At 39.2% G+C, this 27,101-nt stretch overlaps 1 protein-coding gene across 1 annotated transcript in view; it reads right to left on the reverse strand.

Annotated features, from left to right (window-relative positions):
- cacnb3a (calcium channel, voltage-dependent, beta 3a) overlaps positions 1 to 9,667 on the reverse strand; it is a 39,791-nt gene extending 30,124 nt beyond the window's left edge. Inside the window, 3 exon segments of the mRNA XM_072696119.1 lie at positions 8,340 to 8,393; positions 8,395 to 8,433; positions 9,348 to 9,667. Coding sequence (XP_072552220.1) covers positions 8,340 to 8,393; positions 8,395 to 8,433; positions 9,348 to 9,428 — 174 coding nt within the window. The 5' untranslated portion in view covers positions 9,429 to 9,667.
- Positions 9,668 to 27,101: the final 17,434 nt, after the last annotated feature.

Raw genomic sequence — 27,101 nt, forward strand, 5'->3', positions numbered from 1 at the left:
ACAATATTTTTGTGAACTGTGAGTGCCTTGACCAACCACAGAGGTTCTTTGGGTCTTGGGTAAAATCAGAGAATCCAACGAATAGGCTAAAAATATATATTGTGACTAGCCCAAGGTAGCACACACTCACACTGTGTGATATGTTAGTAGCCAGGTACTTCTTCCTGTGGGGTAGGGGAGTGTTGGAGTGGTGAGAGCAGGAGCAGAGTACTTTTACATCCTAGACTTAAAGCAACATTATGAAGCAACTTCGCTTAAAAAAAAACAGCTTCACAATCATTTTGATGACTTGTAAAAGGGGGACAGCAGCTCAGTCATTGCCATTTCAGGAAGAAGAACGCTGCTAACTGCACTATGTAACTTTGCTAAAGCACACCTCTTGTGAGAATTGGTGTAACCACAGTCATATCTGTGTAAAATCCTGTATTATACAACAGGTCAGTTCAGCGATAAGTATTGTGGTATTAAAAAAATACAGGGATTTCTACCAGATTTCTCCAGAAGTCAATGATCCAGCATGTCTAACTAATAATGTACTCTGCGTATCCAAGATTGGAGCAATATAAATGATATTGGTAGATATAGCTTGCTTCTGGGAGATATGTAATAGAAAATGAGAACAGTGGGAATTTTCCGTTTCTAACAAACAAAGTGGCAAGAGGTGTTTAATTTATTTTGCCTTACATGACATCCTGCACTGTGACTACTGCACATCACACACTGCGATGTCAATGTTGAGCAGCCCTAAGAACACTCACCACAGACATGGTGGGTTTCAAACAGAGCAATACCCTTCAGAAGGGTTGATAGTTCGGTAGGTATGTAGGTAGGGTGCATTGTTTGGTTTGAGACATGGAACATGATCAGCCAATCATAGGGAGCATGATCTGCTGCAGCATTTACGGTAGAACAGATTAATCAAATACAGAGGGGTAGAGCTGGCCAATATGTTAAAAAAAACAACAAAAAACAACCCAAGATATTACAATGACAACATTTTTCACAATACAATAAAATATCATTATATTGTCTGACAAAAATGCTTGCTTTTGACCCTGATGATTGGGAAATCATGAACTGTTCCTCACCACAGTCTGACGGTGGCATAACTGATACAACGGAACTATTTTACCTCAATGAGCGTTAATAAATAACCAATATTGTTTTCTGTTCTCTTTGTCTGAAAATCTAACAGATATTCTTGAGGTCTACTGATCTACGATACAATTGCTTAAATATTACCCTACTGCGTCAGTCCACATGTTTCCAGTACTTCCACTTGTCAACGAATGCATGTGTACAGCTTTCCATGAGGGATCAAAGCAGTGGTGTCGATGTGAATGTTACACCCCCCCCCCCCAAAAAATGTAGTGGGATCTCATTAGCAAAAATAGCAACTCTTGCATGCAATGCTGCTGTGGGTAAAGATCTTATATTACAGCAGAACAGCAGTAGCAGTATCAGCTTACTCAAAGCCAAAACTTCACTACACACCAAGGCAATCTTCCCCTCAAAATGAAATAGAATGAAATCATTATAATATGTTTACTTTATGTAGAACTTCTCTCAAACTATACAATATCAAAGAGCCACAATGCAAAGTCGCTCAATGGCCATCGCAGTAAAAATGAATTAGGCCGTGATATGGAGTCACATCAGTGGCTGGCATGGGGACAGCACAGAAACCCTTTCTCTTGTGATATCAGTATCAGTATCGGAAAAGAAGTAGGAGTACCGTTGCATCTCTACATGCAATCTTTGTCCTATCAAAAGGTTCAAGACATGAAACTCAGCTCTTCCTTCCCAGATCATACCATACAAACACACATACATACATACATACCTAGAGGAGAAATCTCTTACCTTGCTGAGAAGTGTAGCACTAGAATCAGACATGGAACACTACTAGCTTTTTACTAACCAGGTCACACTCTCACACACACATACATTGCCCCTCCCTGCATTTATGGGCTGTACGTGCGAGGGCTAAGTGATCCTTAATGATGTTATGGCTGTTTGTGAACTGCCATTTCCCATCCATTATTCATGCAGTTGAATTCAAAGCCACTCTACAGTGCTTCACACTCGCTTTCCTGCACACTTCCCCCACCTTCTCTCTTCTTTACTTCCATCCTCTTCACCAAATTCTGCATTCTACTCTTTAACACTATAAAACAGCATCAACCACTATGTGTACTTTTATCAAGTACTTCGAATCATTTAGTAAGGCTATGGATATAGAAAAAGAATCAGCTTAATGAAAGAAAGTGGGACTGGAGATATGGAATATATACATATATACACACACACGTTTAATGCTCTTGTTGGAATTATGCTGCAGTGTGTCACATTTCTAAGTTGAATTTTAAATTAATGTCATGGACGCTGCTAGAATTTTTATTTTAGGAAATAAAAAGCACCGTCAGGTGAATTACAGTGAAATTTGACTGGAGATTTTGCTGAATATGTGTAAACCTTAACCAATTTTCATTAGCAGAAATGTGCCACAGCTGCTTTTTAAGATGCCCATGTCAAATCTTGAACTTCACACCTACGGAAGTTATGAGCAACAAAAATGCTTAAGTAATGGGGACTGTCTGATTAGACATTATTATTAAATATTATAATAAACAATAATATTAATCTGAGAGAGATGTATCTTGCAACCAACAGCACTAAAAGTTTTTGGTTTTTAGTGCTGTAAAAAAACTTTTATTTAAACTTTTAATTAAAAACACTTATTTTTCTTTCCATCCGTCTTATTTATGTAGTAAGTCCCTCTTTGCTGAATGGTGGAAGGAATTAATGCAAGCAGATTAAACATATCTGACTCTAATCCTTTCTTTCCTGTGCCTGACAGCAAACTGAAACATTGTACTGAATAACAAAGCAATATGTTTTAACAAAGTAGTTTATCCATTTAGTCAAATGTCTTATTTTTACAATATTTCAGATTAAAGTCATTCAAATATTTAATAATGACTAATCAACACCAGCAGGCCTAATATAAACCAATAATTCTAAGTAGTAGTAAGGTTTTCTTAGGAGAATACTAGCAAAAACTGCAGTTCATGACTTTTCATACAGTAGCTTTGGTTTATATAGGGATTATTTCTTAGATGTTGGTATCATGGTAAGGTGGGTAGCAACAGTGAGCTAGTAAAAAAGCAAGAGGAAAACTCTGAAACATGAATCACAAGTAGCAGGGCACTTTTCAAGGTTTTAAAACAAAGGTTGCAGGATAACGGCTTATTCCGAATCGACTGTGTCAGTTACAAAACAGTCAGTCATTCTAGTGCCTTTAATATGCGGTGTAACTATAAAATAAGGCCCTATTTTAATAGTGCAATCTCAACATATTACGAAACAGACGGTTGCCTGCAAATATTGGATCTCGGCAGTAAAAAAAAGAAAAAAGAAAAAAAGAATTAAAGCAAGAACACTATTTCTAGTAGAAGCACAGCACACCAGCTCATCACAGTCATCTCAACTAGTAGCAAAGCAAATATATATTCTAAGCTAGAAGCAAAGTGCACACACCAAATATGCAGAGATGTACTCACTCTAACTGTACATGTACTGGATTTCCTCAGCAGTCTTCTATGCACTCAATGCTCGCATCACCAACATTCACAAGAACGCTCTAATACAAATATGCTCTCTCTCTCCCTTCCTTCCTTCCACCCTGGAAAATAATCACTTTATCTTTTCTCCCTCTTACCTCCATCGTCATTTCACCGTCACTGATTCCAGCCCCCTTATATATCTCAACTACATCACCACATCATTAACTGCCTCTCCTGGGACCCAGGTGTGTGTGTGTGTGTGTGTGTGTGTGTGTGTGTGTGTGTGTGTGTCTTACAGATGAATTATCCGACTCTAGATCACATAACGACCACGGATCACTAGTGCCTAAATATCAAGTTTCTAATCCTTTCTAACATAATTCCCAAATTTGGGCCAGCCAGTACCCCTCATATATCTCATACTGTATTTCTGTTACGGAGACAAACTGGAATGCTCCACAAATACATGAAGAAAACAGTACAAACATCTGTAGGCTGCTGACTATGGCCGACATGAAAATTTAACTTCATTGTAATCGCTCAGTAAATGTTGCTAAGTTAGCATCTGTTCAAACTGCAAATACTAGCACTGTGCAAAATGAATGTGTTTCTATGATAAATACAGTAAATATAACAAGACCTGGGTCAGTAGATACAGTCCCGTCCAGACGTTTTAGGCACCTAAGCACACCATATAAAACACAAATGTACAACACAAATTCCACATCACGTTAAAACAGATGCAAAAAAAATAATATATATCCAGCAAAATGTAACAAGAATGTCTAGTTTGAAGAACAAAGCTCAGTTCTAGGTTCACCAGCTCACCTGATTTAACTTTATTATTTACTGATTTACCAAACCAGTGTGGATGAAGAGAGCTTTTGACAGGTTTTATTTAACACAGTGATGTAAAAACACAACGTTTTCTGTAAAGGGTATTCTATTTTTTGTGGTATCCACATGCAAGAAACACCTTACAAGACCTGCCTGGTGTTCTGGAGATGTCCTGTCCCACTGTCCTGTCCTATTCTCACTTACATTTTAAAATTAGAGTTGTAATATCACTATATCAGTATTGGCAATGTTTCAAAAGAAACTGTACGTTACCCAGTCCACACAGTCCATTTACATAATGGTTTTGAACGAAAGGTTTTTGTGAGGTCTGAAGAACCAAATGAAAGAAAAACATAAAAGAACAGGTTGATAATTATCTGTGAATTGACATTATATTCAGAAACTAATAAAACTACAGATCACAGTTCTCCAGTACATTGGCCAGGCCCTATTAATGATTCAAGCATCGCATCTCAGCCTGCTGTAAAAGCATCAGTTAACCATGTGAAGCCAGCATATTGGCGACAATATTGCATCAATTGCACTGATATTATGTCTGGCATAAAGCAGAGGTTATTCTTTCCACAAGCTGTAGCATCATCTGCTCAACAAGCCCCCCAAACTGGGATACAGTCTCAACACACAAGCATTTTGTTATGCAACGCATGCTTAACTAGGTGTCAGAGATTTAATAATTCACACACAGGATGCCTTCTGTTTTGCCTTCTCGCTGTCTTGCACCAGAGACTGTCCTTAAATGCTCCGGAGTGCGACTGGCAAGGGAAGCGTGTGGGGCGTTGTTAGGCAGGCAGATTACATAATATTCAGGGTCAAGATGCTTTTACTTTTCATACACTGTATCAGTGGTGCAGAATTAAGCATTCCATGAATCTGATTCAGTCTCTCCATCTTGTAACACTTTGCATTATGTCTTAAAAATATCATTAACTGAAGGGAGTTGGCGTGGAGGGGGGGGGGGGTGTAGGGTTCTCCTGGAGTTCCATGCTGTGTAGTACTGATCAAATATCCATCAGACAAGGAACCTTCTGAAGGACTGCAAAAGTTAACCAGACAGAATAGAAACAATCAGAAGCGCCAAGAAAACAACACGCAGTAAAAGTGTAAAAGTTAACTGCCATCTGTTTGTATTTTATCAATGTGATTTTGATGGCACACCAATTCTGCCCTGCCCGGAAAGATGACGTACCACGTAAACATCAAAGATTGAGCAGTTCTTACTACAGAACGTTAAAGAAGCCCCTTGCAGCAATATAGATATATTCTAGATGCAGCTGACTTTACATATAAAAGGTGGATTCCACTGTTCCTTCTGCAGAGATGAGTCATGATCCACCAAGACAAACCCACCTGAGTCAGAGGCAGGATTTCTTTTTTTTTCTTTTTTTTTAAATGAGAATAAGGAAGCGGAGAACGATGCCAGCTTCACAAATGAGCTGAATCCGCTTTAGGTGCATCAGGTTTGCCGCAAGATATGCTAACCAGGACATCAACACCTCAAACTAACAGTGAAGAACAGTGAACAGCCTTTCATCCAAGGAGGAATGAGCACAAAGGGACTTTGATGGACTGTCTAGACACTGTTCCTGAAATTAGCTTGGGACGATTAGCCTAATCATGGTAAACTGGTAATCTAAAACGTAACACTAGTTAAGGTACACAGTCATTATGCTACATTCCAATTTTTACCTCCACATTTCGAGTGCTAGTTAGGCTATTTAGAAGTGCTACCTGGGAGAGTGAGCAGGTTAACGTCAACCAACAGCCGCCTACTTCAAATGAGCAGCATTAATATTTCAGGCAGTGTGATATTCTGGGAAACAAACAAAAAAAAATTAAACTGCCTCCCACCTGCCTCCTGATTATGATAATTAACATCCTTCCCCATATAAATCAATCTGTCTTCTGTTCTACTCTTTTAATGTAGTCCTTTTAAATTACATATGTGTTAACACACTCAAACTGAAATATGACCTCTACACTGACCCCATTCATTTCATCGTCCCCTTCCAGTACATCGTTCCCTGTTTACTCCATCTCCTCCGTTCAATTCTTCTTCTATCCTACACAAATCACGGTCATTTTTAGCTACAATACCCTTTCCTGTGGTCGTAAGTGGAAGCAAAAAAAAAGCACGCATCTTACGGTCATTTCTTTCTGGAAATATGTACAAATTTGGGACACTTGAGGTGAAGTTGTGGGAGGCGAGATCTGAGCAATCAGGTCACATATATTAGAAGTATGCGACGCTAAGGTGAGGGCGGGTGGTGCACACTTTGAACCATGCCATGATGAACTTCACTGCTGATTGAGCTCACCATAACCTATTTCCCCCCCCTCACTTGTTCTCAAGACTCTTTTAAATAACACCAGATCTCACTACCCCTGCTGCTGGCTTGGCTGACCTGAAAACATTAATTACAAAAAAAAAAGGCTGAAACTGGATTTTCATGTAACAAGAAGGTGCTGCCATCCAGTGGGGGTTTCTAGAATTGCAACAGAAGAGCTGGTGTGTTTGGTAGGCTGCTACTAACATGGCCACGCACTTGCTATGCTTAGTAATACATACTCCACAGAGAATGCCAGGAATAAGTTAAAGGGTCATACTACAATATTGGCAAAAGGCTTAAGTGATTAACTTTTTTTGTTTGTTTATTTTTTTAATCCAGTCACATTCTGATTTGGTCTTTATGGAAGCTACAGGTGATATCAGTGCTCTCCCTTTTTGATTTTACTCTGGGGTTTGCTTTATCACCACATTGTCCATTATGAAGTTATTTTTGATAAACTATTCATAGCAACATCCAGATAAAACTTTCAGTGACTCTGAAAATAAAAACACTAAATATAAAATTAAAAAAGAAAAAAAACATTTTTGGTTTCCATTGAAGTGTAACATTTTAAAATAGTAGTATTTAGTATTTTACTAAAATTGTTAAGCCACAAAACTGAAGATCTATAAGAAAATACATGACACCATTGCATGTTTTACTGTTGACATATAAAGCATTCGTTTTATTACAATATGGTCAATTCTTGTTCATCTAATTTCACATAGATCTATCTGTATGTAAACTTTTGCCTACCAATGCCTACCCCCCTCCTATTTGTCAGCTCAAACCTGTGCTCCTGGAAGCAGTAATGAGCTGCATCAGAGGGTACTGGTATTGGGTCAGATATCAGCAGAAAATGTTGGATCATGTTTGGAAAGGGGAGGAAAAAAGAACTGATCTAACTTGAAGCACACGCTCGCACTGTAAGGTCATGTTGCTAGCCGTGCAGATTTCTGTATAGTAGCATCACAGTCTATTTTTCATCTTAAATGCTTCAGTTAAAAATAGCTCATTTTAAACTTTTGTAGTTAAAAAAAAAAAAAAGATATGTGGAGCCGTATTGGAATCATATGATACATTAGAGCATTCGAGAAGAAAATGTGGTATCAGGACTATCATCTCTTGAGACTGAATTCAGTAGAAATGGAGCAGCTCAGGTCAGAGACTCTGATTGAGAAAAAATAAATACAAACATTAACATAGCTACTTATATGATAAAATATGCTGCTAATAATAATAATTATAATAACAATAAACATATCTACATTTGAAAACAGTGTTATTTGCAGGCTTTAATCACAAACAGTGACTGCAGAAGTGAACTTGTCCATGTACTTCAGCACTTTTTTACAACCACCTGCCGTAAACTAGTAAGCCTTTGTTTACACACTGCAAGCCACATGTAGAGAAAGCCCAGACCACTCATTCTTACTGTAATTCCAATTACACCTGACAAATAGAGGCCTGATGGTGAAGGTAGCTACTGCCTGATTCTGCTTCAGCTCACTGATAATATCCTTTTCCATTTCCAGTTATTGTTCTCTCCAGATCACAAGGGTGCAGCAGGTGAACAGATGGCCCTTACCTGGCGCTTAATGAAGCTGGATGTGGTGTCAGAGGAGGTGCTGCCATCCGAGCGGTTTAAAGCGGCTTTTGCGCTTTGGCAACTTTCTCGGCAACTACAGAAAAGTCAAAATGACATGATGTGAAAATGATCAGCTTAGATTATTTCTTTACACCGATTTTTAAGATTTGGTCATTTGTTTAAGGTTTGAGGCCTAATACTAGAGGACATATCCCCATAAACAGACAAACAAACAATAATAATAATAACAGTCCAGGCAATGAAGGTTCCTGTCCTACCAATTAGTCTGGCTCTCCTAAAATCCTATATTAAGCTAATTAACGAGGGGACCTCGGGTGAGAGGTTGTGAAAACCTGCAGGCCGAGCTTCACAGAAGAAAACTGCTACAACGCCAAAACACCTATAGCCTATAGCCAAACTTCAGGCTATGGAGCAGTGGACCCTGGTGATCCGTGTAGCTCGAAGGTGCTGCTTACAGGTGAGTAGCTAGCTATAACTTCATGGTGAAAAACAATAAGTATAGATGGATGTAACTGTATGTTAAAGGTAGATTTTATCTTTAAATGCAGGTCTACTTTAGTGTTTTCTCGCCTCGTGTGTTTACCCCGCTCGAGCTAATTCCCAAAGCCGTGTTTGTGCCATGAACAATGAGCCGACCATCGGTTTACAGCATCGATGGAGGCCTTGAGGCTGCTGAGGGAAATCTCAGCCCTGAACTAAACTGAGTGAACTGAGTCACAAAAAAAGCCCATAGAAACGGAGCTTCTCGGCCGGAGGTAGCTATAATGCTATCAGGCATCTTATCACTACGACCGGTGATGCGACTGAAGGCGCGATACGGCAGATCTGGCAGCGTTTACACGCCGGAGCTGTAGGTTCAGCTCCCTGGTAGGAAACGCAGCTGCGCCCGGAGGTTTCAGGCGCTGAGCTCCTGCCCGAGCCGCCCCGGAGACGAGCGACGGTGAAGAAGCAGCTATAGTCGAGGCGAGCGGCCTCAGTTAAACCTACCTGGAAATAATGAGACTGAGAGCCGGTCTCGGCGCCAGGCAGCGGGTCTGCGGCCGATTTGGACATTTTCACTTGCACCATGTATCTGCCAGCGCAGGGAGGTGGGCGAGGGGCTGAGTGGAGGCGGCGGAGAGAGAAAACACATGCAGAAGGAGGAGAGGGAGCATCTGAGCGGAGGAGCAGGAGAGGAGGTGATTAGCAGGTCCGATCCGCGACGGTGATGGAACCATTAAAAATCCAGTCCGAGAATCCGGGGAGGAGAGAGAGGGAGCGCTGTGAGAGATCTGGCCAAGTGATGGCTCTCTCCTTCTCGCTCTGCCTCTCTGCCTCCCGCTCGCTCGCTCGCTCTCTCTCTCTCTCTCTCTCTCTCTCTCTCTCTCTCCGCCTAAACCGCGCTCTCTCTCTCTCTCTCTCTCTCTCTCTCTCTCTCTCTCGCTCCGCTCGCTCGCTCGCTCTCTCTCTCTCTCTCTCTCTCTCTCTCTCTCCGCCCTAAACCGCGCTCTCTCTCTCTCTCTCTCTCTCTCTCTCTCTCTCTCTCTCTCTCCGCCTAAACCGCGCTCTCTCTCTCTCTCTCTCTCTCTCTCTCTCTCTCTCTCTCTCTCTCCGCCTAAACCGCGCTCTCTCTCTCTCTCTCTCTCTCTCTCTCTCTCTCTGTAGTACGATTGAAATGTATTCTAATTAGACACCGATGTGTGTTTTTAAAAAAAAAAAAAAATTTTTTTATTATTATTATTTTTGTAATTCAATAGACAGTGGAATTATAAATAAACTACTTCAAAATTTTATTGAACAGAAACCTTGAAATGTCGTGTGTTTAATCCCTTTCCCCAATTGTTAGCATAGGTAAGCTGTCAGATTCACAATATACAGCTGCTGGAAAGTTTGTAAAACCTATAAAAAAAATTAAAATATGAAAACGTCCTTTAAAGAATTCAATAAACAAAAAAACTAAATGCAACAATTACTGTTTACTATCCAACATTAAATAATAAACAATAGCTGTGTCCCAAACAGTGCTCTATTCACTATTTACATTTTGTAGTAGTGTCTGAAAACGTAGTGCTGAATTTTCGGTACACTGTAACAATCCCACAATGCACCCCCCTCTATATATATATATATATATATATATATATATATATATATATATATATATATATATATATATATATATATATATATATATAGAGAGAGAGAGAGAGAGAGAGAGATAGATGATGCATACTAAACAGACACAGATTACATGTTTACATGTCCGGAATCGTTCACCTTGTCAAAATCCGTCCCCATAACTGTGCTCTATACAGTGATCTGGACTTGCACATGAAGGAGATGGGCGGTTTCTGACACGTCTGAAAAAAGCCTGTGAAGCTTAATTTAAAGCGCTAATTGAAATCTGGTGTTTTAAGAGGGCAGCAATCAAGTGTGAGTTATTAGGGCCTCCTATGGTTTGAGTAATCGTGGGTTTTCATGCAGGTTATCACACAGCTTTATGGAAGTGAGACATGCTCTAAACAAGGAAGATTCCTGAGGACCTCAGAAAAAGAGCTATCACAGCTCACTAGGTTGAAAAAGGTTCCAAAATCATTTCTGAAGGGGTTGGCCTCCACCAAGCCACTGTAATGATCTACATGATATATACATAAATTAGACAACAGAGTTCATCTCTGAAAGAGTAGTGATGCAGCAAAAAATCACTCCAAGACAACAATAGTACAGGAAGTCACAATCTAAGGGCCTACAGGCCTCTCTTGCATTGAGAACACTGCTGCCTGTGTGAAGTTTGCTAAAGACCATGTGGATAAGCCAGAAGCTTTATGAACCTTTATGGAACTTTTTTGTCTAAATGCAAAGGATGATGTTGGACAAAAACACAAACACTGCAAAGAACCTAATCTAAATCATGAAGCATGGGGTGGCAGTATGATGGATTGGGACTGCTTTGCTGCCTTGGGACCAGGACAGCATGTCACTATTAATGGACCTGTGAATTCTGGGTTGTACTGGCAAATTCCTCAGAACAATGTCAGGGTATCTGTCTGTGAACTAAAGCTTAACCGTAAAAGTGGGTCATGCAACAAGACAACGACCCTAAACACACAAGTAAACAAAATAAACTTGGGCCAAAATTCCTTCAACCAATTGCAAGATTGGTCACTAGTCAACAGAGACACATAGTTGAAGTCAATGCCGCTTAAAATGGTTACACTAATTAGGGAAGGCACAGGTTCACATTTTCGTCTAACAAAGATACACTATGTGGACAAACGTATTGGGACTTCTACACATTAGACAGACTGCATGGCTAGGTTCTTGATTTTACCTGTGGCAATTGGTCTGGTTGGCTGCTTTTGTCTACCTCCTACCTATTGGAATCTGTCCCGCTGTATAACCCCACCTTCCTCCTTCCATCCTCCTAACCCCTTGTGTTTTTCCCTTCTTTATTTCTCTCTTTTTCCCCATGTACTGAGATGCCCAGTTTCTACTGTTCCATCCTGGTACCGCCAGACCTGCCTCTCCATTACCCTGCTGCCCGCTGTCCTGCTCTGGGTCCGAACCTCACTGCATGGCTATGCTACTGACTTTTTATGGACTTTTTCATCTCACTCACATTTACATCTTGCATGGCTTGAGGGCACATTTACCATTTTTTTTCTCCTTAATATTGTTTAATTGTTGATTTTATTCCTGTTATGCTTATTTTTGTTATTATCTGATGTTGACCAGAGGAGGATGGGTTTCCCTTTTTAATCTTGGTTCATCTCTAGGTTTCTTCCAAGTTTTTAATTGCCACTGTTGCCACTCTCTTTAGCTGGTTTAGGTTTAGCTGTGTGGTGACATTACCACTAAGGGGGGAAAACACAAGCGAGTCTTGCAGGTTTCTGACCAACAGACCTTACACCATAGGTCTTATTCACCAACCATTCTTAAGAAAATTAGATTTCTTAAAACCCACTAGGAAGCTATCACCAGCTGCCACCAGATTCTTGAGGAGGCAGGTGGTCAAAAAGTCTGATCACTGCAAAAGACCTGCATCAGGGACTAAGGTTTCAGTTTGCACACAGATGCATTCTCAACACTAGAGGTCTCCATTCCCGTACACCTGAACCAACTGAACCAAAAGAACAAGAAAAGTCAGTTCTAGTCATTTGGAATTTTGTTCTGTGGAGTGATGAAGCAAAACTGGAACTTTTCAGGCCTTTAGATCAGTGGCATATCTGGAGAAGAGAAAATAAAGCATACATTGAAACGAACACCCTGCCTACGGTGAAGCATGGCTGTGGCTCAGTGATGTTCTGGAGCTGCTTTGCTTCCTCTGGCACTGGAAACCTGCACCGGCTGTCACAGTTGCCTGACCCCATAGAAAATCTTGTCTGAAGTCTGAAGAAGACGGTTGCAGCATGTAAATCTGAGAATATTAGTGAACTGGAGGCCATTACCTTTGAGGAATGGGCTATGATTCCTCAGGAATGCTGCCAGAAGCTGGTGTCTGGCTATGTATCACATTTGCAGCAGAACATAACAACAATAGGGTGCTCTAGAAAGTACTGAAGACACTTGTCATGAAGGGGTTGAATAATTGTGAGACTGCAGTCATCATTAAAAGTAGCCTTTTGTGTTGAATTTGGAGAAACCACTTGTTATATTAGTTGTGTTGAGCTATTTAGGTTAAGGTTTATTGCAAACAGCTGAAAGTTTTTAAAGCTGAAAGTAAAGTTAGTAAATAAAATATTATAAATATATATAATATCTTTATAATTATATAAATAGTATAAATTTTGTACTTTGTAAGGACTTCCACACATTTAATAAATTTGCTATTGGAGAATGAAGCTTTGGACTCATCCATCCTCAATATCCTGTTTATGAGTAGTATATGCTTCTACATAGGAAGCCATTAACATTTCTCAGTGCACACCTTGTGTAAAGGCCAATGGCAAAATGCCTAAATAATGCATCAAAGATAAATTACAAATTATTCCAATAAATTTCCATGTTCATAATCTATAGGGCATCCACAAAGACATACAATATAGGTACAAAAGAAATTAATTTCATGCTTAATTTTTTTATATTTTTCCCCAGTGGTGTGGGCATTCAGCTTTTCCTCTTTCTGAATTACAGTGTTCTGAAGGTCAGGGCAATTAGCTACAGCATCAGTGAATGGCACTTCAGCGTAAGGCCCGTCATTAATCAGAAACAAATGACCTGACAGGATTAGAAAATTATTTTTAGTATTTATTTTTGTAGTTGTACCACTTAATGACTTCTAACATACATTGTATGGACTAATATGGTAAGGGTATCAAGATGAATCCTTTGTTGTATATTTATAGACATTATAACTAGAGATGCACCGGTACCACTTTTTTATTTCTGATACCAATACCAGATTTTCATCTGCCGATACTGAATACCAATACCAACTCTGACTTATATATTCAATAGATGGCTATTAATACTGATATTTATAGTGTGCCACCACTATATAGGTATTACTTTTTTATATCTTATCATTAATATGATATAATAAGCTTGAAAGAACTGCATTTACTGGTTGAGAAGCTGCACATTTGAAAAGTTTCAGAGCTATAAAAAAAAGAAAAATTGCCACAATGCAGAAACACGTGTGATAAGAAGGCGTTACCAAACAAATGTTTAATCAGTGTTCAAAATATTATATTTCAGAGCAGTGAAAAAAGTGCTCATGCAGCATTTTCACATTCAGGTACATGTCTTTATGTACAAATGTACTAAACTTCAATGTGTGGCATTTAAACAAGCTGCTTAAACTCAACTTTTGGTTTCAGAACCAAAAAAAAAAACACCACATGAAAAGAAAAAGAGCTGTAAATGTAAAAGTTCCATTAAATGTCTGTGTAATGGTGATAACTATTTATGACCATCTTTTACTAGTTGTTTAAATGTTTGGTTTCATGACAAAGTCTGCAAACAAAAATGCATCAGTAAGTTTTGTGGTATCGGTGCTCTATTACCGTAAGCAATACTGTGTGTAAGTGCCAATATCAGCACCAGTACAATACAGTATCGGTTTCAGTGCAACATTAATTAGGCTATAACATACTGGAAATCCTTTCTTTTGGAACTTAATTCTTAAGTGAAGTGCATGTTCAAATATTTAGGCTGTACATATGCTGCTATGTGTGTATTGTGCAAATGATCAATAAATATAATAGCATTGCCTGGTGTCCGGTTTTGAATGAGACAATTCTGAGCCCCACTGTCTGTAGTCTGGTTGATGCATTTTAATATCCAGTCGAGTCTCATTGTTAATACGTTCAGTTAATTCTTTTGAAGTAGATGATGTGTCCTTCTAGTCCTCTTATTGTGCCCCTCTATTTTATTTTGACAGTTAAAAAATCGATGGCTAAGTATGTCCACATAGGTGCAAACTAGGCCTGCCGCAATAAGTTGCCGCAGTCAATGACATTGAAGCTGAAAATGCGCAGACATCAATATTTTGAGCCGACACATTGTTCTAACATTATTTACATTTTTCTCTTTTTCATGACCATAGCTTTTTAAATCTCTAAAACACATCAGTTCACATAAACACTTTCATAAACACTACGTAACTGCTCCATATCCAGTCAGCTCCATTCAAGGCTACGGTTAGGATTGGGCGGTATCCATTTTTTTCATACCACCATAGCATCTCAAAGTATTACAAGTCTATGCGGTATAGGGTATTACCAGTGGTTTCTGTACCATCTTAAAGTTCAGGTTGCTCACAGGGTGGACACGTGCAATTTTAAATCATCAAGTCATTCAATAAGCGTTAAATTGTCAGTCTGAGAACAACTGCAACTGTTAAACTGTTAAAGAAGCTGCTTAGCTCAGTTAGCAGGATAAGTCTGGCTGACTGGATCAGTATTCACTTGCTAATCCAGCCTTTGCTGAGCTAGCTCAGCTACAAATACATAGATCAGACAGCTCAGAGCAGCACCTCCGTTGACTAACTGCTGAGCCACCGACACCGACAAGTGTTGAGAATAAAAACTTTGAGCGACTGTTGGGAGTACAGGTTCTGCTGGGTCTGGACTTGCTGTGTAGGCTAGCAGTTAGTCCCCTAACAACGGCTGTCCTCAATATCGGCCACTTCCGCAAATTCTGCTTTCTCTCTTTGCCAATTGCTTAGATAAAATAAAAAAAAAATTATTGTTGCAATAAATCACATCTAAAACAATGTTGTAATGTTGCGGCCTTTGTCAGGGGACTAACTGCAAGGTGTACTTAGACAGGTAAGCCAGCACACTACACACTCACAGCACAGTCTGTGTTCCAGCTAACTGAGACTCAAAACCCACACGTTTAGAGGATAAAGCAGCTTAGCCGAGAGCTCGTGAGAGTTGAGACTGTTTTCAGGCACATTTGGTATCCAGGTTTGCTTGATTCTCACTTTCAAACGAACTCAGCACATGTCTGTACGGCATTTGCGGAGAATGGCGTACAGCTGCAGGTCAGATGCAGGAAGCAGATCGTGATCAGTGTTCTCGAAATAAAGGTCTGGGAAGGCTTGCTGAAGTGGTGGAACGCCTCACCTCTAGAATAATGTTATTTTGTTTATTGTTGTAAAAAGTTTGCATAGCTGCCTACAGGCACACGCTATGAGTTTATGCACTGCTGAATGTCCATGTGTCCGGGGGTGTACGCGCGTTGGACGCACGCCTGTTCACTGCCAACATAGCAACGAATGTCTGACTGTAAAATATGTAGCTATGAAATATCTGACAGGAGCTCTTAGTAAATCGTAAAATATGTACAAATATGTTTGTGCAAACGGAACAGATTTCTTGGGTTGCACTTCACGGGTATATGTAGCACTACAAAATGTATGAAATATTGTCAGTTTGCTGACTGACCAAGAAGTAGCTTATATTTTCTTCAGCTAATTTGTTGTCAATGATGATCGCTCGCTTTGCAGGCTAGCTTCATCGTGCCTGTCTGCCCCCTAAGGGAGAATTTCAGCAGGAATGGGATTGTAAGAGAGATGCCATAGTCAACCTCTTAACAAGCTCTTCAAGGACAGGGGTGATGTGGCCGAGCTGCTGCTGGCTAGCCTGAAGTTGTTTATCTTTTTTGGCACATCTGCTGCATCCATGGTAAGGCGAGGTATTTTGGAAGGCCAGACACAAACAGAATGCAGATTTTAATGAGAATGGTGATGAGTAATTTTGAAGAACAGAAAAGTAGAGAAAGAGACTGAAAATATTCCAATTAAAACAGCCAGTTACATAATCAAGAACTAGTCCTAAAAATATAAATATAAATGAGCTGATGTGTTTTTACAGCAAGGGTTTACTTCCTGCACAACGCCAATGAAAATCAAACTTATGCAGTCTCTTACTGATGGCACATGCTGTACTTTGCTGTACATTGACTGTAGCAAGAACTATCTGTAGGTCACACTGGCATTTTAGGATTGTTGGAGACCTCTTTACGCCTCTTGCAGCCTGGTCTTAAGCTGAACTTGCCAGGGCAGACTGATCTGACCATGTTGACGTTTTTAATTTTTATTATTATTATTATTATTGCTTTATGGACAGTAAAACAGCTGATTTCAAATTGTTCTCAAATATATCTCTCTAAAGTCCCATAAGCAGAGCTCCTTGGATCCTGCCATGGCGATAGCACTCACTTCTATAATCAAGAGCCAACCAAACTAAATGTCTGAGGTTTAAAGAAGACGGGCTCCTCCAGAATCCTCTCTAACCATGTTCTGATCATAGCAGCTAATGCGCTGCACCTGATTCTAATTTTATGCATTTAAATGAGTAATAAAAGTGGGGGTGTCCAAAATAAATGAATGAAAAAAATATAAAAATGAAGAGTTTTTCATGGAGTGTCCTTATTTTATACTTAGCTACTAGATTCAGAAAGCCTGATATACTAAATACAAAAATAACAGCTTATAGTTAAACCCCAAATAGTCACTGTACATCCGGTTTATTGAGTATACAGACTGAAAGACTGCAAACAAAAAAATGTCCTAATACTTGGAAATAATTACTGTGTAAAATGTTCCCGGAGCTTCCAGGAATTCCACCACAAGGCAGGAGTTCTATTTTTATCGTGTTGTCTATAACACGAATAAGATTAAACTGACACAGACTTGATAGAACAGTGTGTGTGTGATCCTCAGGTGCTTGTAATTCAAACACACACAAACATGCTCACTCACAGGCTTGTGTCACTCAGTGGGATGACAGATGAGTCCTAGAGTTCACTCGCATTTAGCAGATCCAGTACGACAATAAGGAATGTCCTGAAAAAAAAGAAAGCACTGCTGACATCGACAGGTCAGCCAAGGTAAAACAACAGCAGTTGATGACAGAAACATCAGGAGAGCTGTGAAGAAAAACTCCAAAACAGTCAGTGACCTCACTAACAACCTCCTCAGGGCATGGTTAATGAGAGCACACTCTATTATACAATAGAGGCCATGCCACAAAATGCAAATGGCTTATCAGCAGCAAGAATCAGAAGGCCGGATTGGAATTTGCACAAAAAAAAAAGGAAGAAAAAAAAGAAAACCCAGAAATAAGCCACAAAGGCCATAGAACAAAGTTGTATCAACCGATGGGACCCAGATTAACTTCTACCAAAGGGCAAAAAGGCCAAAGTGTAAAAAATGAAGGGATTTGCTCATAAATCAAACATACAAGCTCATTGGTTAAACATGGTGGAGGTAGTATCATGTGTGCTTGGGGTTGCTTGGTGGCTTCTGGAACAGTTTCATGAACCTTTGTAGACAATGTAACTCTTTATGGCTGCAGAAAATGAATACAGAAGTCTACAGAAACTTCCCGCCTTCAGATGTACAGAGAAATGCATTCAGTCTAATCAGGAGCAACTTCATCATGCCCAAAACAAACAACTTTATCAGGGGGGGAAAGTGAAAGTGTTCATTTGGCCACATGAGTCATGACACCTTACCGCAACTGAGCATTCACCACCTCCTGAAGAAAGAAGTATGCAAAGAAAGAATGCTACAGTAGAGTGAGGCCAGTGGATCATCCTCTAACATTTAGCAGATGCTCTTATCCAGAGTGACTTACAAACGTGCTTCACTGTTTACTCAGATAAATACCCTTGCTAGTTTGCATAGACTAGGATGCCAAACCTATACCTCAAAGCTTAGATACTACTAAATACAAAAGTCTGTATGGAGACCATAATACTCAACATACACTACACTCCGCCTAAATACTCTTGAAAAAGGTGGGCCTTTAGTCTGCATTTGAAGACAAGCGATTCAAAAATCTTAAAGAATCTTAAAAGATGGTGAGTCAAGTCGAGCCGTACTTAAAGCTTGAAGCAATGCAAGGAAGAGAAATGCTACCAAATATTGAGTGTGATTTTCTTTTTCATTCACTTTAATCTGTTCCAAGATTTACACTCACCTGTACATTGAGAGGTCCCCCACTAAAGTTGTTTTCTATATCTAGATATAAATATCAGTAAATAAAAGCTGAAATTCAGATCTACTGTTCCACATTCATATTTTTATCCGATAAATTTCTTCAGTTTAGTGAAAACGATCTGGTATTATCGCTGTCCAATGAAAAGCATGTGTCTCCAAATTGGCAACTTTACAGGAGAAGGCAAAAATAATCTTAACTATGAATGGAAGTTAAAGTAAAATACAAGTTTATTCCAAGTCAGAGCATTCCTATTGGTCTATTCATCCAGAATTATTTAAGCAGTGTACAGAGCAGCGACAGGGTTCAAACCATGGAGAAAACTAAAAATGGAGAAAAATGGACATATGAACACCCTATGTCTCAGCACTCGTAGCTGGTAAAACGGAGAGCTATAAGAAACCTGTGATGTGTGATTGTGTAAAGTAACTTCCTGTCTTTCTCAGGCATGCTTCTTCTGTTTGACATATTGTCACATCTGTCAGTCATCTGAGCGTGAACAGTTCTGACAGCCATTAAGTATCGGCCCCTAACCTCATCTGAGGACAGGACGCGACTGATCTGGCAGGGTACAATCATGGTCCAAACTGATCACTCTCTCTATAAATATACATCCTTATATTTTTTCTTATGTATTGTTTTGTTTAAATATTTGATCTAATCTGTTCCACAAGTTGGGTATATGGAGAAAATATGACAGCATGTAATATGAGTATGTATTATATTACACTATATTATATTTTATGTAATTATTAAGCTCATGGAGCCTTTCTTTTGTATTGCAACATGGAGTTTGGCTTCATCACAAAGGACATCAATCACTTTATTTACCATCATTAACCCACCATGGGCAATAGAAAAGTCAACCTGGGCAGTGATTGTTGGGTCATTATCATTATTCTTACCCATATTAGGCAGGGGTACCCGTTAGTGTAGTTTGGGCTGAAGTGTGTTTGTTTTGGAACATGGAGCTGCAGGTCACTGATCTGAAGGGCACTGAAGGAGAGAGGACTACTGTAAATCCCACCCACAGAGAAAACTGATAGGCTTAGACTATGAGTGGACTAATTAAGATTAGACTAATTAAGATGACCACACACTCTCTTTATGTCTGTCACTCACAGTAAAACAAAAAATAAATTAAAAATAAATAAATAAATGTATGGTGTCCTGGAGCTGCTACCAATATGCGGGAAACTCCAGGAACTTCCAGAAGAAGTGGGATGGCTGGTGTACCACAACTATAGCTCGACATGGAAGTCTGCTTCTATACAAACTGTATTTGCCTGCCTTTATACAGTGTTTAAAACTTTAAAATATTACATGTACAGGTAAGAGATATGCTAATGCAAATGTTATTGTGATAAATTATATGCAAAAACACTGAACTGCATATTGAAAAAGACAGATTTAGACCAAGGTTTTGGTGACTGATTTGAATCCAATGTAGTGAGCATCTCAAAGCGCACCCTGGAATGCACAATGTGTTGAACTTTGAGGCAGATGGGCTTAGTCTGGTTTTATTTCATTTATCTTCTATTGGCTACCTCCAGCATGGTAACACCCTATCCCACATAAGTCATATCAAACTGGTTTCATCACTATTACAGTGTGTCTTCCCAGTCACATGATTCAAATCCAATAGAAATCCTTTGGGGAAGTGGTAGAACAGGAGCAGGAAGTACAACTGAGATGTCTGCAGGAATTGTGTGATGCTGAGAAATGCATACATCCTAATCAGGCGGAAATGTATCATGCAGCACAACAATGACTGACTTCCAATGCAATAAAGGACTTCCTCAGGGAAGGTTTTAGATGGGCCAACTCAATCACCAGACTGCAAAAGAAGAATGCAGCAACTGGTAAGGTCAGTGGGCCCTGCTACCAAATATTTAGTGTCTGTTCATTTAATGCAGCCATCTTGCCCACCTTAAAATTGGGGGGTCTTCCACCAAAGGTGAAATGCTATGATTTGCATACACATGTGGACAAAATTGTTGGTACCCCTCGGTTAATGAAAGAAAAACCCACAATGGTCACAAAAATAACTTGTCTGACAAAAGTAATAATAAATAAAAATGCTATGAAAATTAATCAATGAAAGTCAGACATTGCTTTTTAACCATGTTTCAACAGAATTATTTAAAAAAAAACTCATGAAACAGGCCTGGACAGAAATGATGGTACACCTAACTTAATATTTTGTTGCACAACCTTTTGAGGCAATCACTGCAATCAAACGAATCCTGTAACTGTCAATGAGACTTCTGCACCTCTCAGCAGGTATTTTGGCCCACTCCTCATGAGCAAACTGCTCCAGTTGTCTCAGGTTTGAAGGATGCCTTTTCCAGACGGCATGTTTCAGCTCCTTCCAAAGATGCTCAATAGGATTTAGGTCAGGGCTCATAGAAGGCCACTTCAGAATAGTCCATACTCTTAGCCATTCTTGGGTTTTTAGCTGTGTGTTTTGGGTCATTATCCTGTTGCAAGACCCAAGACCTGCGACTGAGACCAAGCCTTCTGACACTGTGCGGCACATTTCTCTCTAGAATCCCTTGATTTAATCTCTTTGGTTTGTCATCATTTTTCCTTCTGCGCCACATCCAGGGAGGTTGGCTACTGTCCCATGGATCTTAAATTTCTGAATAATATGTGCAACTGTAGTAATAGGAACATCAAGCTGCTTGGAGATGTTCTTATAACCTTTACCTTTAACATGCTTGTCTATAATTTTCTTTCTAATCTCCTGAGACAACTCTTTCCTTTACTTCCTCTGGTCCATGTTGAGTGCGGTACACACCATGTCACCAAACATTTACATTTACGGCATTTAGCTGACGCTCTTATCCAGAGCGACATACAAGGTTACAGAGAAGGGCCAATGTAGTGTTAGGAGTCTTGCCCAAGGACTCTTATTGGTGTAGCGCAGCATAGACCGGGAATCGAACCCTGGTCTCCCACATGGTGTTGTAACTCAGTGGCAGGTAGTGGTGTTATCTGTTGCGCCACACCAACCACCAAACAGCACTATGACTACCTGTAGCCCTATCTATCTATCTCTCTCTCTCTCTCTCTATATATATATATATATATATATATATATATATATATATATATATATATATATATATATATATATATATATATATATATATATATATATATATGCCCACTGACTGATTACAAGATTGTAGACACCTGTGATGCTAATTAGTGGACACACCTTGATTTAACATGTCCCTTTGGTCACATTATTTTCAGGGGTACCATCATTTTTGTCCAGGCCTGTTTAATGAGTTTACTTTTAAAAATAATTCTGTTGAAGCATGCTTCAAAATCAATGTCGGATTTTTTTATTTATTATTAATTTTGTCAGATTCAAGTTATTTCTGTGACCATTGTGGGTTTTTCTTTCATTAACTGAGGGGTACCAACAATTTGGTCCTCGTGTGTAAACAATGAGCAGCAACCAGTACTGGTTGTAGTCCAGTACTGGTGGTCTGGGTGTCTGCTGTGTTTCTGTAGCCAAACCTAGGGTCTCCTGTTGGTCAGGAAATCCACAAGGAAGTCTCAGAACTATTCCAATGCTGTACCATGAAGTGCAGGGACAAGTTTAATCTCAGCGACAGGTGAAGTTTGCTCTGTATGCAAAGTGCAGAGAGTCCAGCAGAGGTCCTGTTATAGCTTTCAGGTGGGCTAGGACCAGGTGTTCAAACACCTTCATTACTACAGAAAGGAAAGATGCAGAGTGGGGGAGGTGGGCAGGGGTTAAGTAAGTGAGATTGGAGCTTGTCCTTTGCACTTTCAGACCTGCAGTAGAACCTTAGGTTTGTTTGTTGGACCAATCAGATCAATGGTGAGTTTTATGGTCAATTTCTGGGGCCCTTTTTAAACTGAAGGTGGGTCGTTAGCAACAAATAAGCAGGAATATCTATTATGGTACATAGATATTTTTATATCTATATATTGTTAATATTGTTGTGATAAATTATTTGCAAAATAAAGCATATTTAGGTCAATCTTATTGATTAGTCTGGCAATATAGCAAGTCAATGTACTGCACTTCTATTTATAATCGATTGGAATTAATAGATTATGGGTAAATAAATACAGAAAGGCTCCAGATATTTCATTGTGTTTTTTATGTTGTGTGATTGTCTGGTGAAATTCATTACTGTATTATCGTATTATTGTATTTTAAACAATCTCAAGCTTTAATCTCCTTGGAAGCTTTTGTAGTTGTGCTGGCTGAGAGCGGCAAAAGGCTGGGAATCCCACCCTACAGTCAAATAAAGACAAAAGTAAATATACAAAAATAAATATGACAGCTTCTACAAATTTTACAGCACACTTTATTTTTTATTTTTTTTAGCTTTATATTTGTATGTATATGTATCATATTATATTACTTAACATTTATGTGGAAACAATAACAATCACATTTTCACATTTTAACAATTATGCCACAATTCAAGTTTTCCAATACGTTGGATTAAGCAAATGAACAGTAACTATCTATCTATCTATCTAAGTCTATAAAAGCTAAATATAATCATATGTATTGTGATATACATTGCGTGATATTATGTATTTGCAATATTACCCACCCACCCTGTCATTTGTAGTCATGATGCAAGTGTCATATCTTCTAAACTGAAATGGTGTTGAAATGTTTCCGAGTTCACCTGTACAAACTGTAGCACTGTGACAGAATGAATGAAACTGTACTTCTATTACTAAGCTCATAGAAAAGCCAGGACAAGCTTAATAATAGGGCTTCCTCGACCCTACCTTAAGGCAACAGGGAAACTATGAAGGGCAAAGATCTGGCAGGCTATCCAGACCCATTTGTCAGCTGAACATTAGATAAATAGTCCTGTATTTACTTTACCCTTTCAACGTTCCGCTTTGCTGTTTCGCGGTAAAGCAACAACTGACCTCACAGAGCAACACATAGAGCTCTTCACACACATTTAACATCCTGAGTGTTAAGTAATAATGGTAATCGCTAATGCTAATAGTAATGAAAATAATTAAAGCGCTTCCAGAGCAGTTGTGTTTCAGCAAATTGTTCAGCTTAACAGCTACATACAAACCAATATCTGTGACAAACAAACCAGCCAGAAACTTGCAGCTGTACTCATACTTGCAGCACAGGTCTATCAGGCCTGTATGCACTAAAATATGAATATGCCATTGTTTCCATCTTCTTAACTGCAACTATTTTCAGATCATGAAGCAATATGAGAGTGAATGGGTAAAATTATGGGATTTTGAGAAATAATACAGACTTGTTGCTTACAGAGGCATGTATCATGTACTCATTCTCCTCAGTGTCCCTAATTCGCAGACTGAAGACCCACCTCTTCAGAGCATACGTGGACGAATAGAGTACTATGGTCACCTTATTGTCTTGTGTTTAGTAATGTCCAAGCTTAAAAGTATCTTTGAACTAGTAGTCTATTCTAACTAGCTAAGATTTTCTTGGGCAAATAGCAAAGCACTTTGTAAGTCGCTCTGGATAAGAGCATCTGCTAAATGCCATAAATGTGAATGTAATTTCTATGCCATCCTTCTCTTTATATTGAGAGCATGGACACAGACAGCACGTTGTACATCTGGGATTCAAACATGGGTCATAAAATTTTGCTCAAACAATGGCAGAACTACCTATTTTACGATTAATCTCACTACCATGCTATTGTTATTGACATTTTGATCTGCATGTTTCATTACAGAGACGATAATCAGGCCTGTTTATAATCATAGTGCATTTTGCCAACCCATTCAAGATTCACACACAACTACTATACCCTGAACTTAATGATATACTTCAACATTTAGTCAACAGGCACCAACAGTATAGCACCGACTGGTCTGAGACATAGCAACAGTGAGTGAATAAGAAAATTAAATGAAGACATTCATTATTTTATTTAACTGAAGGGAATGAATGTGCTAAGATCACTGTCTCGCTCAGGGCCCATATACGCTATGCATTTCTTTCCCAGGTTTGCTCTTGGTTTAGCTGCCTTGATCCAAAGTTCCCCTTTTCTCAGCAGTTTACACAGCGTCATGCTCTGTCCTCTTCGTTCAAAACCCACCTATCTAACAAATAGCTTGTTGAAGCTATTATCACATTTCTTTCTTGCAACAACAAGGCCAACTTATCACAGAGAAAGGCCAGTCATAAAACAGAGCACTTTTTTGTGCTGTAGTGCTGTTTGACCCAGAACTCCACTTAACATGTCAGTCCTGCCCTTCACCAGCATTTAAATATGACACATTTATGGAACCGTTTAGAAGGTGTTATATGATCCGGCAAACTTCGCTTGAGTTTATGTTGGGTTGCTATAACAATGTGATATCCTTCCAAGAAGTGTTATTACAGTAGCTACTAGACCATGATTTGTTACTGAATGTATTGCACATCTAAGGCCTTGTGAGGCCATGGTCAGAGGCTCACCGCCAAGGTACATTTTCAGTGTAATGTTTTTAGCCTGCCTTTTTTTTATTAAAGGGGAATAGTACCCCCCCCCTAAAAAAAAAAATACAATCAAAAATATCTGCATTTGTTAAGATATAAACAGTCGGTTTGATGTGAAATGTAATGCTGAGAGAGTCTAGAGTCAGAATAGTTCACAAAGTTACAATATTACAAACAAATCACAAATATGCTTCTCATTTCTATGCGAGATTGTTTTACATTTTGACCAAATTTTATGTTTCAAGGATCTTGTAAGGCAAACTAGTCCTCAGAGAAAACACTGCCATATCGTTATCAGTATTATGTTCTAGCAGGGGTGCTGCCAAGGATTCTGGGCCCCATTTAACGATATGACACTGGTCCCCACAACCCCACAGAATCGCCCCCCCCCCCCCCTCCCTTACATTGGACATCCTAGCATACTAGTTTAAATGTCATTTTTAGACAGTAAATAAAACTGCTGCTTACATTATGAGTCCTGGTTCTGTGCCAGTTCAGTTTTTCTACAGTGCACCATTTCTACATCAAACCACTCTGAATACATCTGTTTACATCGATGATGAACATAATGCAGACCTTTAGAACTATTTTCTCACTTTTAAATGAGAAAGATTCCAAAGAAGCCAAGCCTTGTTGGTTGATCTAGAAACTGGTTCTTCCTGCTTCAGGTGTAGTGGGGCACACTCATTTCATTTGAGTACAGTAATAAAGGCTGGGCCTGAGGCTCAGGTTTCTGTAGAAAGAGCCACCTGGATACTCTATACCTCCTTACACATAACACAGCTGCCATGGGCCTCAATCTCAAAGACTACCTGACTAAAATTAGGCCACTTCTGCAGTTTTGACAATTTGACCAATATGTCCTTCGTTGTTTAAGTAGTTCCCCATGCTGCACTTCGCTGTCCATCAGTCTGTGTCTTAATTCAGTGTGTACAGTAGGAGTGAATCTCAAATGGCTGATGACTTCCTATGTAGCCCCCCCCCCCCTACGTAGATCATGAAATAACAGCTTCTACACCAAAATAGAGTGTTATATCGTTAACAAAGAACCAATTGAGATTGAGCCACAGATCCCTGCTGGATGTGTAGTGCCCTGTTTTTGTTGTAGACGTCACAGCTTATGGACTTAGGTGCTGTACTAGTACATAGGGAGTAGGGAGCTACTTGAGACAAAGCCTAGTGTATCAGCCACAAAACCATGGCTGTGGTGAGGGGTAATATGACAGGCCAAGGAGTCCAAAATGTAGAATGAACCTTTTCGCAGCCAAGTTCATTTTTAAGGTTGCGTGATGATAATGGAATCGTGGCGTATCAGCAATTCAACCATTTTATTTTTACCAAAAATTAACATCACAGATTTATATTTGACTGATATTTCAGACTGATGTTTGATTATATATTATTTAAACTCCAAAAGAGCAGAACTATTTTATCCATTTTATGCTTTATACCTCTATGTAATGCAATGAATGTAATTCAGATGGATTAAGGTCCCAGTTTGTGCATATTGTAAATGTTTATGTAAAGTATATATAAAATATAGGTCCGCACCCCTCTACTATTTTTTTCTAGTTTATTTAAAACAATTAAAATGTTCAAACAACAGTTTTAAACGGTTATAAATGACTGCGTTTTGCTTCTGTTGGGCTCCAAAGACAAAAAAGAGCACGACAGGTGAAGCAGCTTGTCAGAAGGGGAAGGACTGCACAGCCTTGAGGAGAAGCGAATATTAAAGCGGCCTCTAGGCGGCGCACTGAACAGCAAGAACAGTGAGCGCGAGTGTGTGATCGTGTGTGTAAGTGTATGTGTGTGTATGTGGAGGGG

Source organism: Salminus brasiliensis, chromosome 14 (genome assembly GCF_030463535.1).
Source record: "Salminus brasiliensis chromosome 14, fSalBra1.hap2, whole genome shotgun sequence".
Lineage (NCBI taxonomy): Eukaryota > Metazoa > Chordata > Actinopteri > Characiformes > Bryconidae > Salminus > Salminus brasiliensis.